We start from the raw sequence: 18,873 nt of genomic DNA on the forward strand, positions 1-18,873 counted from the left end.
AACTAGGTGAAACTGAACTTTTGTAATAAATAGCTAGGGTAAGTCGAGGAAGCTGGACTAGAACTATGACATGAAGAGAAGACCCTTTAAGACCTTCCAAGAATCTTATTAGAATCATCCCAATTCACAATTGGCTCTCTAGTACTTTCTTGACAAAGACAAACTATACTCTGTGAAGAGAAACAGTGAATATTATTTACATGCTATTGTGACAAACAGAGAAAGAGCTCTTCACACCCCTTATGTAATGCATGTATAAGCATCACATAAAGAATGTGGTTGTCTTGTCACAGCAGATGTTCATATTTCAGGAGGAAAGCCCACCACATTTATTAAACAATTTGCTTTGAGTGTCACCAATCAATAATCATATAGACCTGATTTATTCTCCACATTTTTATAAAACATTATAAACAGCTTTTTTGACTACTGCATGGAACATTCTGATCAATATTTGAATTCTTTGTTTTCTGAACACAAGTTACAGAGCCACACTTTTCTTATTCATATGTAAGTTTATATTCTTTCTCTATTTTCTTTAAAAAAATTCTGCAGCCACACATTAAACATTATTTAGTGACCTTTGCCAGTAATCTTCAACCTGTGGTGACTGAAATTGGTTTTCTTTATCTCAGGATGTAAGGCTCCATAATATATGTGGTCTGATACACCTCACCTAAGAATGTTCAGTGGTGCCAAAAGCAAAGCATTAGTTGTGCCAAAAAAAGACTATGCTAAAGTCATTCTGTTAAGCGCTACTGTGAGAGAACAACTTCTACTTCTTTGAAAAAAAGGGACTCGTGAAAGTTTATATCCTGGCCTGACTAAGATCCAGTATTTGTAAGTCTTCTTTTTCATTTAATATAAGAAAAATATTTCAAAATTATGCATTGAAACTGCATACTATTGTTTTAGCACAGAATAATTCCAAGTAGCAATTGTGTATTAGTAATAAATTTCTTTCTTGAAGAAAGCAATGAGTAATTTTGGCAATTTTCTTTCCAATGCAATAAAATCTTCAAAGACTGCATAGACTATTTGTAATTATGGACTAATTCTGCACAAAGTCCACACTTTCTTCAAGAAACAGCAGAAATGCTGTCTGTGCAAAAACAATGCACATTTTGTGCATAATGAGTGATAAACTAGAAAAGTTTCCATTAATTTGCGTTTCTCTTCATGACAGATTCCCAACACTCAAGAAATACATTTTCAACTATTTTGAATATGCTTTCCATCTCTATAATGTATTCAGTATTCATAGTCACTGACTACAAAGAACCAATCCTTTCATTTGACTTTAAAAATAAAAATAAATCATACAATCTTGCATATGTTCAACAATAAAAGCAAACCAATCAGTCTCAAAACCTGTCACACTGAACTCACATCAAATGAAACAAGCAAACAAAAGACCCACTAACCTGCCTCTTTAGTTCTTACTTTTTCTGAGGGTAAACTAGGTTCTCCACCTCCAATTTTGTTACTGGCAACTATACGAAATTCATATTCAACCCAAGGGTTTAAGTCCACGGCTGTAGCTGTGAATGTTTTCCCATCAATGACTTCAGGAACTGTGAGGAAATATTTTGAAAAAAATTATGAATTCCTAATTCCCTTGAGGGTGGTGATATATGCATGTGCAGCCATAAACACCATCCCTTTACCTGTTGTGACTCTTTGCCAACCCACCGAAAATGGTGTCCTGGCTTGTACAGTGTAACCAGTGACTGGGCTGTGATTATCTAAGCCCTCATACCAAGAGAGCCAAGCTGTGGTAGCTGTTATTTCATCCACTTTTACATTTTCAGGTGGTCCTGGTGAGCCTAATGCAATAAGACATCAGAATTTAAAGTTAGAGGGGTGTTGTAAAGGTAACATGTAGTCTAAAAAGTGCTAAACACAGTATCAACTGATTTCTACTTTGCCAGAACGTTGGGTGGTGGGGAGAAAACGATTTAGACTGCAGTAAAAGTGCCATTTTTTACATTTACTAAAGTCGTGCTTGGCTATTTTATTGCTGTAAATGTAAGTTCTGAAACAGCAATTCCACAAGTACAGAACAGATGATGTATTCTTTCAGGGACCTTTACTCAGCTGGATTTCTCTACCTTTTCAAATCAGTGTCTTTTACTTCAGTATTTGATGTCCTGCCTTAATCTGCTAATACATCTTTCTGCTTTGACAATTTGTTATCTAAAGCAGTTTTTGTCATGATGCTTGCTCTGTAGTCATTTCTTTCCTGCGTGGCAGCATATCAGCACCCTGGACAGCAATTTACATTGCAAGCTTTCTGCAGCTTTCAATAAAATCTTGATTTTCCAGAATTTTCAAAATATGAAGCGGCTGTAGTACTGCTACAAACATGAAAGCAGAGTGGATGAAAAGCCTCTATACATCACAATAGTTAGCCTTCTCTATCGAGTTAGTTTAACACACATTCAGGACATATTTCTTTTTGATTAGGGCGTATACACAGTCATGAGTTGGTTTTATGTTTTAAAATATTTACCATTCCTAACCTAATGTTGTGATCAGGAAGACTAATAAATGAAGAAAATGGTAGTATAACAGCATTTCGCTGCTTAAAATATAGCTGAGTACTTTGAATATTAATACCTGAATACAAAAACCTGTGCTAAAAACCAAACCTGCACATATATGATCTCATTATACAATGTGCAGTGACTTGAAGCTTTTATTAAAAATTATTATACTGTAACAAAAATTGGTACAGTATATAGTGAGTGATATGGACTGTTTTACCAAAAGAAGTCATTATTAGATATTGCAGACATTGAATGATGAAGATGAATGCATTTGGGATTCACTTTTCTATAGTGTTCTGTTTTTGGTTCAGATATTTACATTTTCTCATCCTCTGCTACCATTGGTCTAAGTACCATTTGTTAAACATGCATAAAAATAAATGGCACTGGGACCAAAATCACTGTGTTGGATGAAAAATATTGGGTTGCATCCAATAGTGGATTTGCATTTTATTACAGTACTTATTCTATCCATGCAGTCCCCTGTCCCCCAGAAGCTAATCCTATAATCACCTTGAGTTGCATTATTGGGAAAAATGCAAGGTACAAACAAATAAAATAATTTTAATACTAACAACAACACCTTCTGCTTACCATAAGAAATAGCAATCAGTCTGGTTGATGGAGTGCATTGGGGGTAACGAGGATGGTATTTCTCCTCTACCACCAGCAATTGAAGATAAGACAAAGGCTTGCAAAAGGCTTCCTGTTTCTGATTGTTGTAGCCTTACACACTGCCATAGAAACTGAACAATCTGGCTCCTAGCTCTTGAGGAGGTCTGGGCATATATAGATTAACAGTAAGACTGCATAGTCCCACTGACAGACCAGTTACAGATCCATCATTCTGGATTACAAATCAACAACTGCAATATTGAATGCCAATCAATAACAACAACAACAACAACAACAACAGGATGCCCATCCAGAAGAGTTTGGCATTTGGTATGTTAGCCTGCAAAATATTGATGCAATATATGGAAATGTGATGTCCTGTTTTAAAATTTATTTATTTATTTATTTATTTATTTATTTATTTATTTATTTATTTATTTATAGCATTTATATTCTGCCCTTCTCACCCCGAAGGGGACTCAGGGCAGATCACATTGCACACATAGAATCATAGAATAGTAGAGTTGGAAGAGACCTCATGGGCCATCTAGTCCAACCCCCCGCTAAGAAGCAGGAAATCGCATTCAAAGCACCCCCGACAGATGGCCATCCAGCCTCTGCTTAAAAGCTTCCAAAGAAGGAGCCTCCACCACAGTCTGGGGGAGAGAGTTCCACTGCCGAACAGCCCTCACAGTGAGGAAGTTCTTCCTGATGTTCAGGTGGAATCTCCTTTCCTGTAGTTTGAAGCCATTGTTCCGTGTCCTAGTCTGCAGGGCAGGAGAAAATAAGCTTGCTCCCTCCTCCCTATGACTTCCCCTCACGTATTTGTACATGGCTATCATGTCTCCTCTCAGCCTTCTCTTCTGCAGGCTAAACATGCCCAGTTCTTTAAGCCTCTCCTCATAGGGCTTGTTCTCCAGACCCTTAATCATGTTAGTCGCCCTCCTCTGGACGCTTACCAGCTTGTCAACATCTCCCTTCATCTGCGGTGCCCAAAATTGGACACAGTATTCCAGGTGTGGTCTGACCAAGGCAGAATAAAGGGGGAGCATGACTTCCCTGGATCTAGACGCTATTCCCCTATTGATGCAGGCCAAAATCCCATTGGCTTTTTTAGCTGCCGCATCACATTGTAGGCTCATGTTTTTTTTTGTTTTGTTTTTTAAAATATAATCTTTATTGAAATTTCTTCCATTATTACATTTATCTATCTAAAGGGAAGGATGGGGTAGGAAAAATCAGGATAGATGGGAATGGGAGGGGTGGGAAATAAGGGAATAGCCCTATCGTGGGTTTGGGGATGTGAAGGGATGTTTCGAGTGGGACAGGGGTATGGTTCTGGAAAGGTAGGGAAACAGGGAAATCCTAGGGAAAGGAACGGGGAAGGGAGTCGAAAATCAGCTCCCGGGTTGGATCCCTATCTAAAATGGGAGGGGAGTTGGGGGAGATGGACTTCTACTCTTCTTTCTTCCTTTCGTATTCTTATATTTCATTTTCCTTTCAGTTCTTCCTGCAGATAATCTTCCAAGTCCGACCAGTCCGTTTGTTTCATTGCTTTTCCTGTATTTCTTTTTATCAAATAAGTTAATTTGTCCATATTTTTTATGTCTAATAATTTTTCCAACCACATTGTTACTGTGGGGCTCTCGGGATTTTTCCAGTTTTTAGCTATGACTAATCTTGCAGCTGTTACTGCATATGTAAAAATCTTTATCTTATTTTCTTTTTCCTTAGAAGAGTCTAATTAATCTTGGTTTTGCATTTCACGTAACCCTAACAGGTAGTATTCAGGTTTATATTCCAAATCGATTTTTAAAATTTTCTTACATTCTAAATGGATTGATTTCCAGTAGCTTTTAATATTTTTACAATTCCACCACATATGGAAATATGACCCTATTTGTTCTTTGCAGCGCCAACATTTATTGTCTCTATTTTCATACATTAATCCCAATTTTTGGGGGGTTAAATACCATCTGTGGATGGTTTTTAGCCAGTTTTCTTTCAAATCAGTTGAGTAACAGTATTTTATTTTTTTATTCCAAATATTTTCCCATTCAGCCATAGTTATAGATCTGCCTATATTTCTTGACCACTTTATCATTGAATCCTTGATTATTTCTGATTCTGTATGCCATTCTATTAGTTTATTATATAGAATCGTTATTAATTTCTTGTTTTTCTGGAGTAAATTATCCCAAAAATTATTATCCAAATTGAAACCGATTCCTTTATCTCTATTGTAACTTTCTTTTATTTGATGATACTGAAACCAGGATATATTCTTGTAGCTTTTTTGGATTTCCTCTAATTCTTTAATGCTTGCATTTCCTGACATTGGGTTTGTTTTTTTAATGATTTCTTTATATGTCGGCCAATTATTCCAACCAAGTAATCTACGTTGGTTTGCTTCTAGAGAGGAGAGCCAAAGTGGTGTTTTCACATATAAATATCTTTTATATTTTGCCCATATTTTGATCAGAGATGACCTCACGAAGTGGTTTCCAAAATTCTTATCAATTTTCACTTTATTATAGCATAGATATCCATGCCATCCCCATCGCAGATTGAATCCTTCAATTGTCAATATTTTTTTATTTTCCAATTTAACCCAATCAATTACCCATTCCAATGCACACGCATCGTGATAAAGTTGTAGGTCAGGTAGACCAAAACCTCCTCTCATCTGTGGAGTGATCATCGTACTGTATTTTATTCGAGGTTTTTTATTTTTCCAAATAAATTTTGATAGCTCTTTATTCCAATCTTTAAATATCCTAGCCCCTCTGATAATTGGAATATTCCTAAACAAATATAACAATTTTGGCAGGACGTTCATTTTAATAACCGCAATTCTCCCCATAAGTGATATATTTAAGTTCGTCCAATTTTCTAGATCTTTTTTTATTTCCTTCCATTTTGTCCCATAGTTGAGATCTAGCAATTGATTATTTTTGTTTGCAATCCAGATCCCTAAGTATTTCATTTTTTTCACTATTTCCAAGCCCGACAACTCTTTCAGCTCCCTTTGACTTCTTATAGACATATTTTTTGTGAGAATTACTGTTTTCTTTTTGTTTAATTTGAAACCTGCCGAATTCCCAAATTCCTCTAATTTTTTTAGCCAATCTTTTATCTTTTCTTTTGGGTTTTCAATTATGCAAATTACGTCATCGGCAAATGCCCTAATCTTTAATTCTTGTTTGTCCAATTTGATGCCCCTTAAATTTTCGTCCCTTTGAATTGATTTTAACATAATCTCTAATGCAAAAATAAAAATTAACGGAGACAAGGGGCATCCTTGTCTCGTTCCTTTGGTTATTTCAAATTCCTTTGTTAATTGATTGTTCACTCTAACTTTTGCACTTTGCTGATTGTATATTGCATTAATTCCATTTTGAAATTGGATTCCTATGTCTAGTTCCTTTAATAATAATTTAAAGAAGTCCCAGTTAAGGTTGTCAAAGGCTTTTTCCGCGTCCACCGCTAAAAAGCCCACTTCTTTTTGATGATTTGCTTCGAAGTATTCTATGGAATCTAATATTAATCTAACGTTATTTTTGGTACTGCGATTGGGAAGAAATCCCGTTTGGTCGTCCGAAATTCATTCTTTTAAAAATTTGGTAAATCTGTTGGCCAAAACTTTAGTGTAGATTTTATAATCAGTATTTAGTAGCGAAATGGGGCGGTAGTTTGTCACATTACTTGGATCTGTTCCTACTTTATGTATTAAAATGATTTCCGCTTTTTTCCAAGTCTCTGGGATGACTTTTTTGGTTAAAGCTTCGTTCATTATTTTTTTCAAATAATGGGTTATTTCATCTTGTTGTATTTTATAGAAACCCGCCGTAAATCCATCAGGGCCTGGAGATTTATTAGCGTCTAAGGATTTGATGGCCGTTCTTATTTCGTTTTCTGAAATTTCGTTGTTTAAGTTTAATCTTTGTTCCTCTGTGATTTTTTGTAATTTTTGTTTACTTAAATATTCACCAATTAGATCTAGTCTTATTTTATCCTTTTTATATAAATTACTATAAAAACTTTCAAATATCGTGTTTATCTCATAGTCTGTGTATATCTCTTTCCCATTTACTTTTATTTTTGTGATTTGTTGCTTATTTTTCTTTTTTCTTATCACTCTGGCCAACCACCTCCCTGGCTTGTTTGCGTTCTCAAATGAATTCTGTTTTATCCATTTCAACTGGTTGGCTATGTGCGCCAGTTCTAAATTTCTTCTTTGTTTATGTAATATTTCAAGTTTTTTCCTAGCCTTACCTTCTCCTGGTTTTCTTTTTAAATGTGATTCCTCTATATCAATTTCTTTTTGTAGATCTTGTAATTTTTGATTTTTGATTCTGTTTTTTCGTGCTTTTTGTTGTATAAAATAGCCCCTGGCTACTGCTTTATAAGCGTCTCAGGTTATTTGTGGGTTCGTCTCTTGAATATCATTAAATTGGAAATATTCTTTAGTCATCATTTTGATCTTTTTAATATCAATTTCTTGTTTGATTAAATTATTATCTAACCTCCAATTTAGAGGTTTCTTTTTATAGTTTATATTCATAGTCAATGGACAGTGGTCTGATAGGTCTCGTGCTAGAATTTTTATTTCTTCTACTTTGGGTTCCATACTTTTAGATGTCCAGATCATATCTATTCTGGACCATGAATTGTGGCGATTGGAATAGAATGTGTAATCTTTTAATTTAGGGTTGCGGATTCTCCAAATGTCATCTAAATCATATTCTTCTTTTAATTGGAGAAAGTTTTTTGGGAGGGAATTATTAGTTTTTTTCTGTTTCTTTGTCGATTTGTCCAGATTATTATCTAGTATTCCATTAAAGTCTCCAATAATTACAATATGATCAAATTCCGTTTTCTCAATTTGGGTTCTTAATAATCTAACAAATTTTCGTTTAGGGCCGTTTGGGACATAGATGTTACAAATTAATAGTTTTTCGAGACCTAGATCAACTTTTACTGCAATTAACCTTCCTTCCTGATCTTTAAACTCCTCTTCAGACTTAAATTTTTCATCTATGTATAACGCTACTCCACGTTTTTTCTTTTTATCCAGAGAGTAATATACTTTTCCTAACTTACTATTTATTAAGTACATTGTAGGCTCATGTTTAACTTGTTGTCCACGAGGACTCCAAGGTCTTTTTCGCACACACTGCTGTCAAGCCAGGCGTCCCCAATTCTGTATCTTTGATTTCCATTTTTTCTGCCGAAGTGAAGTATCTTGCATTTGTCCCTGTTGAACTTCATTTTGTTAGTTTCGGCCCATCTCTCTAGTCTGTCAAGATCGTTTTGAATTCTGCTCCTGTCTTCTGGAGTGTTAGCTATCCCTCCCAGTTTGGTGTCGTCTGCAAACTTGATGATCGTGCCTTCTAACCCTTCGTCTAAGTCGTTAATAAAGATGTTGAACAGAACTGGGCCCAGGACGGAACCCTGCGGCACTCCACTTGTCACTTCTTTCCATGATGAAGACGACGCATTGGTGAGCACCCTTTGGGTTCGTTCGCTTAGCCAATTACAGATCCACCTAACCGTAGTTTTGTCTAGCCCACATTTAACTAGTTTGTTTGCCAGAAGGTCGTGGGGGACTTTGTCGAAGGCCTTACTGAAATCCAGATACGCTACATCCACAGCATTCCCTGTATCGACCCAACTCGTAACTATCGAAAAAAGAGATCAGATTAGTCTGGCATGACTTGTTTTTGGTAAATCCGTGTTGACTATTAGCAATGACCGCATTTGTTTCTAAGTGTTTGCAGACCACTTCCTTAATGATCTTTTCCAGAATCTTGCCTGGTATTGATGTGAGGCTGACCGGACGGTAATTGTTTGGGTCGTTCTTTTTTCCCTTCTTGAAGATAGGGACCACATTCGCCCCCCTCCAATCTGCTGGGACTTCTCCTGTTCTCCAAGAACTCTCGAAGATGATTGCCAGTGGTTCTGAAATAACTTCCGCTAGTTCCTTCAATACTCTTGGATGTAGCTGATCTGGCCCTGTCGACTTGAATTCGTTTAGAGTGGCCAGGTGTTCCTGGACAACTTGTTTCCCTATTTGGGGTTGGATTTCCCCCAATCCTTCGTCCATTCCATGTTGCTGAGGTTGAAGATGCCTGTCTTTTTGTGAGAAGACCGAGGCAAAGAAGGCATTAAGCATTTCTGCCTTTTCCCTATCCCCTGTCACACATAAAGGCAAACATTCAATGCCATAACATAGAACAGAGACAGAGACAAGATGCAGGCATGGGCTGGCCTCGAACTCATGACCTCTTGGTCAGAGTGATTTGTTGCAGCTGGCTTGCTATCCAGCATGCGCCCCAGCCCAGCAAAGTATATTTTGATAGTATTAACTGACCAATGGATACAATTTGCTGACGCAATTTGTCAAATTCTTACTATGTGTATTCAAGGTGTTCATAATAATAATAATAATAATAATAATAATAATAATAATAAAACTTTATTTATACCCCGCCACCATCTCCCCAACCGGGACTCGGGGTGGCTTACATGGGGCCATGCCCAGAACAATACAATATAAACAGCATATAAAAGAACAACACATCACAACACAGTGAACAATACAATAAATAATAATAATATCCATTACAATACAAATCAAGGAAACAATGAAAACAAGGGCGGACCACATGAACATTAAGTTAAAACTCAGGGTGAGAAAGACATAAGAATAAAAACCATAGCGAACATGGTCATAAGGAAGTGGTGTAGTCTAGAGGATAGATATTAGAGGGAGCAACGGAAAAGAAATATAAAATAGTTACTCTCCAAAGGCACAATGGAAGAGCCATGTTTTCAAGTCTTTTTTGAAGGCTACTAATGTGGGGGCTTGCCTAATCTCAATGGGCAATGAGTTCCACAATTGGGGGGCCACAGCAGAAAAGGCCCTCTCCCTTGTTCCCACAAGGTGGGTCTGGGATATCGGCAGTGGTGACAGGAGAGCTTCCCCTGATGATCGAAGGGATCGGGTAGGCTTATGATTTAGCAGCAATATTTGAATCAATTCAATAGTTTCTCATTTTGGAGGAAGGAACTCAAATTCCTCAGTATACTGAGGAAGCAGAAAGTGCCTAACTAAATGTATTTGCTATGGGGTCCTAAGGTTTAAGGTTTAGTGTAGAACTGCTGATTCTATTGTATCCAGATTTGCACTTTGGACTAGCAGAAAATCAGACACAGTTTCTTATGGCTAGCAAAATAGTGTGTGCAACATTTTAAAAAAAACTAGCCACAATAGAAACACATTAAAAAGGTAGTCATTAATTTCCATGATTTACTTAAAGAAATTGTATCAAATCTTTTGCAAACAGCATTATTCAGAGCAATTGATACCTCGCACTATCAGCTCAGCTGCAGATGACACGCTATCCACCTCTGTCTTCACCGTGCACACATATTTTCCACTGTGTTTCAGCTGGATATTCCTAATCATTAAGTCTCCTGATGCACTCTGTTGAGAGGAATTTTTGAAAAAGTTGATCAAATTCAATTAGTTAGAAGACATGCTCAAAGACTTTAGTTCCAGTAACAGAGAAATAATAGAGCAAAACAGGATGGAGTGGAATGCAGAAGACTGCAAAACAGAAGCAGAGTGGGAATTCAGGACTGACAGACCATTTGTCCTGTAACATTTGCTTAAATGTGAGTAATTTGTCTTCTTTTATAGCATTTATTAAAATATTTATATCTTGCCCTGTATTTAAAGATTCAGGATGGTGTAAAATCAAATCAACTTGACCAACACAAACAAAATGAATCTCCTCATATGTTGCTTTGGGTCTCATTTTGTGAGAAAGGTGGCATATAAAATAAATAAATGAACAGACAAAATTATAATGTTTTTAAAGTGCTAAAATATATTGAATAGTTTAACAAGTTAAAAGAAGATAGGTTAACATGATTCAAAAACATGAACATATGTATAAAATTAGGCCTCAAAGATTTACCAAACAATGCTATTTTTACTTGGTGCTTCCTAACAAGGCTGCAGTGAGATCACTTTTCACATTTCCCTTCACTAAAATTTAGTTGATCCTTCTGTTCTGCTCATGTATTCACCTTACAAAGCTTTAGATCAGGGAAAATCAAAGCAGCTGCCTAGGAACCAGTGTCATTCTCTGAAGCATTGGCTCTGTTCCCTGGAGAGTTTTGAGGAAAGAGACAAGCAACTGTAGCCAATGGGAGCAAGGATTATACCAATATTGTGGAGGGAAACTTGTCTCCTACATGAGATGGCTTAAGAAGCACTGCTTAGATGAGGCAATCTTTCTTCACAAAGCAGAAGTCACAAAGAAGGCTTCCCTGAGCTAAAATTGGACACAAAGAGAATAAAAAGAAATAGCCTCAAAAGGCTGATCATACTGGAGGGAGGTTTCTGAGACTTCTCACTTTCAAGGCCAAGAAAATTTTGGTGCATGGTATGCAGTGTGTTGGTGAAAATATCCATTATAACACTGAAAAATTACAGAAATAGATGATTCGATAAAGAACATGTTACTAGTAAAAGGATGTGTCCAAAACATAGAGAAGGGCATAGGGAACCAATTGTAAAAAAAAAAAAAAAAAAAAAAAAAAAAAAGGATAGGGGAGCAAAAGCCAAGTTTTTCCTCGGCTGCTTTGAAGTTCCACCATGAAGAGTGCTGAAAGTGAAAATGTAGAAAAAAGAGAACATTGGAAAGATGAGTAGGAATGAATTGATCCTACTCTAGCACAACCTGCTATTATTATGTGTCTTAAAGTTAGCTTCAATTTATGGCAATTCTTATCACCAGGTTTTTTTCGAGCAAGATCTCAAAGAGGAAAAATCTATTTGAGTTCTGAGATCTAGAAGAAGATTTCAGGTTTGAATGATAAACTATTTATCTGGAAGAGGCGGGATGATCCTACAAACCTGATTTTCAAGAGCACAAAGAGATTGCCTTACTCTTGGTTAAGAAATATGGGGATTATGCTTTCAGTAGAGTGTAAAGGACACCTGGATTTTTAGAGTTTATATATACCCAATCAATTGGTGTTGCTTTGTTTGATTAAAGAATTCACTGTAAGACCGACCTTATTCCATGAGGTCTTTTAAAGTCCCCTTTTACATTGCCATATAAAATCTAGATTATTTGCTTTGAACTGGATTATATGGCAATGTAGACTCATATAATCCTGTTCAAAGCAGATAATGTGAATCATCTGATTTGATAGTCCTGATTATACGGCAGTGCAGAAGGGGCTTCCATTTCAACAGAAAGATTTCCAGAAGAAATGTTTCAAGTGCCCTTCTCTTGTAGTTTGTTAGCTATTATATAGCTCACATTCCCAGAGAAAATGTATTCTTTCTAGTCAATTTGTTGTGGCAAACAAAATGGTAGTGGAATAGTTTTCTCCAGCAAAAGTATTTGTCATGCATAAACTCTCACTAATATGTAAACCAAAACATAGCCAGTGCAATCTAGTTAAAACTAACTTTGAAATAATGTTGATATAAAGAATTGCTGTCATAAAATCTGGCGTGGTGTGTGTGTGTGTGTGTGTGTGTGTGTGTGTGAGAGAGAGAGAGAGAGAGAGAGAGAGAGAGAGAGAGAGAGAGAGAGAGAGAGAGAGAGAGAGAGAGAGAGAGAGTTGAGGTTATTTTTAGGAGCTATGCACACTTCTAAATTCCCTGGAGAATTGTGAGAAAGCTGAGGGGGAAAGGAATAAAACAGATCCCTTTACATTTAGATGGGAAACAGGAACTATTAGGCCACTAGGGATGAAGACCATGACCTGACTTCTTTTATGGCAAACAGAGATATAATATGCCTAAGCTAGTAATAATAATAAAAATGGGAACATGAGTAAAAATAGATTATTCCAAATTAGATTTTTTTTTTCAAACTGAGAGAAGATCACATCTCTATAAGAAGAAGAAGTCATTTTAACCTTTAACACATTTGGGCTGCACCCATTTGGGATACTGTGCCTGAATTTTCAGATGGTTAGGTAGATCAATTTCCTTTTGGGAGAGAATGAATAGCTAGACTTGACTAGGTCAGATTGTTTTGACCTCTGGCAGATTTGGAAAGTTAGCAAGGAGACTACTGGTGCTTAGAATCCTAGAATGATATCTGACTGCAGTATCTAATGCACATATTCTATTAAATATAGTCTTTCCAAGGTAAAATATAAACCTGATATTAAAGAAGTGTGGAGCCTTGGGTCTGTTGTTTTTCTCTAAAATAACCTTGTGACACACTGAACCTGGTTAGAACTACACCCAAGGAGGGAAAGTTTAATTTTCACATGTATAAAATGTCCTCAAATGTGCAGGTATATGCAGCAGATAAAGAAAAAAAATACACTGGCAGCAATAGCAGATTCCCTTCACATCCACTGTCATGCAAAATTGTGGAGATTTGTAAAAAGACACCATGATGTAAATGGGTTGACTGGAAAGGCATGTGTCGGCAGCTGATTGGCTGAGCCAGCCAGAAGCCAGAATTCCGATTGGCTACTGTCTCTGGCTTAGTGCTGAAACAAACGGTTTTAACTGCCACTTTCACCTCAGAGAGGGAAGAGAACGCTGATTGGAAACTGTCAGGAAGGAAATGGCTGCCAACTCTCCGAAGCCTGATTATTTATAAGGCAAATGAGACATATTTAAAGAATGTATAAAATGACTTTATTCCCTCTGTTCTCTGTGTGAATTCAGAGAGACTGCTGCATATATTGTTGCCCTGTTTGATCTTTTGAACTGAAGTAAAGTTACTGTTACTTGTTACACAAACCTGAGTGACACTTAATTATACTGCAGGGTTTTTCTTGGCTCAGAAACTGCGGTAAAGCTTCTATTTATTTCTACAACCTTCAACAAAAATGTGTTCAGAATTTTAAAGCATCTGTGCAGCAAAGGCATTAGCATGCTTTCCCATGCATAGTGGTCCATTAATGTTGTGATTCTTCAATGTGAATCTTCAGATCTTGTTGGGCTAATATTCCCATGGACAAATGTTGGGACTTTAAGAGTTTTAATCAAACAATGTCTGTGGCTTCAAGTCTGGAACACTGTGATATGGTTTAAAAAGCATACAATGTTTTTGGCTCTGAGAACTTTATCCAGCATTGGCTGGGGCTCACATAGATAAGTGCATGTGCACAAAAGGAGAGCCATCCTACTGACCTGTAGGAACCATTGGAATGGATGGGGAGATGAACACGTTTCCAACCCTTTAGCGATTTCCACTGAGATCAATGGCTGTTGTTACACTAACAGTAGTAGTAGTGAGAGAAGATCGATCTGCAGCCAACTGATAAACCTGCCTTAGGTGAAATATGAGTGGAGTCTCTTTTGCTCTGGGTACCAAATTAAGAGTAGTTAAGGGTTTCATGTGGTTTCAGGCCATCATGTCAGACCACTGAGGATTGAAACTGTGGACACCAAAGGTCTACTGTCTCCTTTCCCATGAGCAACCCAGTTGATTAAATAATCTGTTAGGTTACTCAGTGTACAAAAATAGAACCCCTGTTATTCCAGAACATGCTTCTTCATTTTAGATTAATTGAACAGTTGATTTAGATGTTTAGCATTGGTCTAGTTATTGGTATTAGGAAAATGTGGTTTGCCCTCTACAGTGTGGAATCCATGACAACCTAGGACCTTCCATGCTTAATCATATAATGGTTTTTGCACCTGTAGTTTTTGTATGCTATCTGAGATCTTGTTAAAACTGGAGATGGCATGAGCTGAACTTGGAACTCTGCATGCAAAGCACAGACTCTATTACTGAGTATAGCCTCAAGAGTTTAATCTTGATTTCATTAATATAAATTGGCATTAGCTCATATATGATATTACAGAGGTATGCACCAAAATTAATGAAAATGTCCTTAAGATTAGTATGCAAGGGTCTTCTGACAGTTTGATAGACATTTGGAAATTCCCCTACTACTTGCTGCAATATTTTAACTGATTAACTTTGGATCTCTTGCTGATCTCTGAGTACCTTAATTGATTACTGTTCCAGGAAGAGTGAACAGACACTTCTTAAGACTTGGATTACTAGCCATTAGAAAATAAAATACAGTGTTCAAGGTACTTGTATTCTTTGTTCCTTAGATTTCCATTCCATCTTTCAGGGTGCTCTTAGCTATTATAGCATCACCCCCTGAATTGAGGCTAAACTACTTGAGAACCTTTCTTTTTATCTTAATGCAGACATAATGAAGGGTATTTTAGAAGTATCATAAACACAAAACAATCAGAAAAACAAGGAGAATATGAACTTAACACAAGCCTATTGAGTTCTCTCAGTCTATTAAGAGCAACGGGTAAGAGATTCATCATGAGAGAATTATTGTTTTTTGTATGGCACTCCATGCAGTCATGCCGGCCACATGACCTTAGATGTGTCTACGGACAACGTCAACTCTTTGGCTTAGAAATGGAAATAAGCACCGACCTCCAGAGTCAGAAACGACTAAACTTAATGTCAGGGGCAAACCTTTACCTTTTTACACATGCACTTACAAAGCACATCACTGACTTGCCACTGTTTGCTTGTGCACAAGTTAATGGAGAAGAACTAGTGGGTTGGGAGAGTCCACTATATGCTGGTGGAGACAAAGAGTGCATCTACACTGTAGAATTAATGAAGTCTGACACCACTTAGACTGCCATGGCCCAATGCAGTGGAAGCTGTAGTCTGGTATACTTTTGGCACTCTTTTGCAAAACTACAAGTCCCATGAACCCACTTAAAGTTGCATCCAACAGCATTAGCTATTCAGTGCTTGGACCTTGAACTATATGTCATGTATAAAGTCTGACACTATAATCCTTTTCACAAAGGCTCCATTTTAACTCAATGGAGAAGATACATGATTAAAACAGGTCTCACTTTTGCACATCTTCTCGAAATAAAGAGGTAACTCTGAGTCCTAAGTGGATAGTCAAGTATTTTTACAAGCTATACAAAAGAAACAAAATTACTTTCTCTTGATCTTCATATGGACATAACGAAGGTTATTTTTAACAAGATAATCTCTTAGAAACATGAAAATCTTTGTCAGTAGTGCCAGAAGCCAGACAAGTTCCTTTCTGTCACATTTTTAAGTTTGAAGGACTTTATATTCTTTATGCCCCAGTGTCTACTTGCAGTCTCACACTTCAAGATATTACACTTCAGATTACCCTTAACAGTCTGTCTGCATCACTTAGAAACTGGTATATTCCTGCCAAATGAGATCATTTCATTCTGTGTGTATTAGCAGGCAATTGTTGGCAAATGCATATGTCTACGGTTGGTGTGCTTCAAAAGGTCACTTTGCCTCTGTGACTCCCTTGACGCATGAACATATGCAAGTTCAGATATACATGAATGAGATTGTATATAGTAACACTTCGTTCTCAGCAAATACTTATTTGTCTGTTATTTAAAACCAAACAAGTTAAACCAAATACTTTGTTTTCTATCAAGAATATACCCCATGACCTTCTCGGAACTGATATTTTCAAGTGAATGGATATTGTGAGCCTCTGTGCATAAGTTAAGTTGAAAAATGAAAGTAGTCTTTTTCCTGTATAAAATGAATGATACAAGGGGTGATGTTTGTGGTTCAGAAGTGCAGATCAATATTTTTCTAGACAGAAAGAGTTCAACACATGCATTCACAAAATATAATGAGAAATGGCAGTGTAAAGCAAACCTACAGGAAAAAATATGATAAGAAATACATATTTACTCTGCACCTCTTCCTCAGGGTGTACTAATCTCATACTAAGCATTGAACATATAGATTTACCTGTGGGATTAACAACAACAATAATAACTTTGCTATAAACAAAACTCAAGTATTTCTCAGCTGACAAGTTTGGATAGGTAAAACTGTTGTGAATAAGCCTTCTGGGGTCAATGATACTACTGATAGTAGCAGGAAGAGAAGAAAGACTCCTTGGGAGCAAGACTCATTTGAGGAGTTATAGAGAAAGAGGCTTAAAGAGATATTTGAGGAATCAACAGATGAGGATTCATTTGAGGGTTTTGAAGGGGATGAGGGGCTTGAAATGGGCTAAGGAGGCTGTCCAGGTCCTGAACCGGTGCTTGGCCGCTGTGTCGGACTGGATGAGGGCCAACAAATTGAAATTGAATCCAGACAAGACAGAGGTCCTCCTGGTCAGTCGGAAGGCCGAACAGGGTACTGGGCTACAGCCTGTGCTGGATGGGGCCACACTCCCCCTGAAGGCGCAGGTGCGCAGTCTGGGGGTGAACCTAGACTCATCGTTGAGCCTGGAACCCCAGGTCTCAGCGGTGGCTAGGGGAGACTTCGCACAATTAAAACTTGTGCGCCAGCTGCGACTGTACCTTGGGAAGCCGGACTTGGCCACGGTGGTACACGCCCTTGTTACATCCCGTTTAGACTACTGCAACACACTCTACGTGGGGCTGCCTTTGAAGACTGTTCGGAAGCTTCAATTAGTCCAACGGGAGGCTGCCAGGTTAATAAATGGAGCGGTGTTCAGGGAGCGTACTACTCTTCTGTTACGCCAGCTCCACTGGCTGCCAATTAGCTACCGAGCACAATTCAAGGTGCTGGCTTTAGCCTATAAAGCTCTAAACGGTTCCGGCCCAGCTTATCTGTCCGAACGTGTCTCCCGCTACGACCCACCTCGAAGCTTAAGATCGTCAGATGAGGCCCTGCTCACGGTCCCGTCAGCCTCACAGGTGCGGCTGGCGGGGACGAGAGACAGGGCCTTTTCAGTGGTGGCTCCCCGCCTATGGAACGCGCTCCCCATTGAAATCAGGCAGGCTCCCTCTCTCCTGTCTTTCCAAAAGAGGACAAAAACGTGGTTATGGGACAAGGCATTTGAGCATGAGTAGCAGCAAAAATGAGATAAGAATATATGACCTACTGACAGACCCCACATGAACATGGAAAGTGCCTTAAATGTATATTTAAATGTATAATTATGCATATTTTAATGGATATTCTTAATTTTATTGTAATTTTTAATCTTGATGGAGTTTTAAATTTGACGACAACTGTTTTTAATGTGTATGTTTATATTGTAAGCCGCCCTGAGTCCCCTGATGGGTGAGAAGGGCGGGGTAGAAGTGATGTAATAAATAAATAAATAAATAAATAAATAAAATGGATGTTGGGGATGTGGCACGGGCTGAAGAGGATGGCATGGAGTGGACACACCCTCCAGAGGATTGTGGTGGGGAGACTGGGCTCACTGGTGATGGGGATGCTGAGGAAACGTGGGGTCCTTCAGGATTGGACCCAAGATTTGAGAAGTGGGTATAGTTCCACAGCTGAGGGTAGGTCTGGGCATCAGCAGGGTGGTTTCAGTTCAGATGAGGAATAGGAACAACCCGTGGGAAGGGCGGTGCCCAGCTCAAGTTCTGAAGATGAATTGTAAATAAATTGTGGGCATGTGGCCATTGGGCCCTTGCGTGTGGCAAGGTGGTTGTTGGGCGCCATTGGGTTTCGTGTTCGCGTTCCTGAAGACTGGCTTGAGACTGTGCAACTGACGTAAGTTTATTCTGGGTTACTTCTACGACGGGGGTTGGAACTGTGTGGGTTTTCTTTAGACTGCATTGTGATTACTGTCTGCATTAGTTCACCTCCGTTGTTTTGGCTACTTCTGTCAACCCATTGACGAGGACTTTACTGTAACGACTTCTCATCTTGGACCTTGGACT

At 37.9% G+C, this 18,873-nt stretch overlaps 1 protein-coding gene across 2 annotated transcripts in view; it reads right to left on the reverse strand.

Moving 5' to 3' along the window:
• Window positions 1-18,873, reverse strand: part of cntn3 (contactin 3) — a 286,640-nt gene that overhangs the window by 24,051 nt on the left and 243,716 nt on the right. For both annotated transcript variants that reach the window (XM_008105362.3, XM_062973823.1), the window contains 3 exons: window positions 10,536-10,653; window positions 1,668-1,826; window positions 1,425-1,574 (listed from right to left, as the gene is read on the reverse strand). In XM_008105362.3, the coding sequence (XP_008103569.2) occupies window positions 1,425-1,574; window positions 1,668-1,826; window positions 10,536-10,653 (427 nt within the window). The remainder of the gene's footprint in view (window positions 1-1,424; window positions 1,575-1,667; window positions 1,827-10,535; window positions 10,654-18,873) is intronic.

Source organism: Anolis carolinensis, chromosome 2, assembly GCF_035594765.1.
Source record: "Anolis carolinensis isolate JA03-04 chromosome 2, rAnoCar3.1.pri, whole genome shotgun sequence".
In the NCBI taxonomy this organism is placed as follows: domain Eukaryota; kingdom Metazoa; phylum Chordata; class Lepidosauria; order Squamata; family Dactyloidae; genus Anolis; species Anolis carolinensis.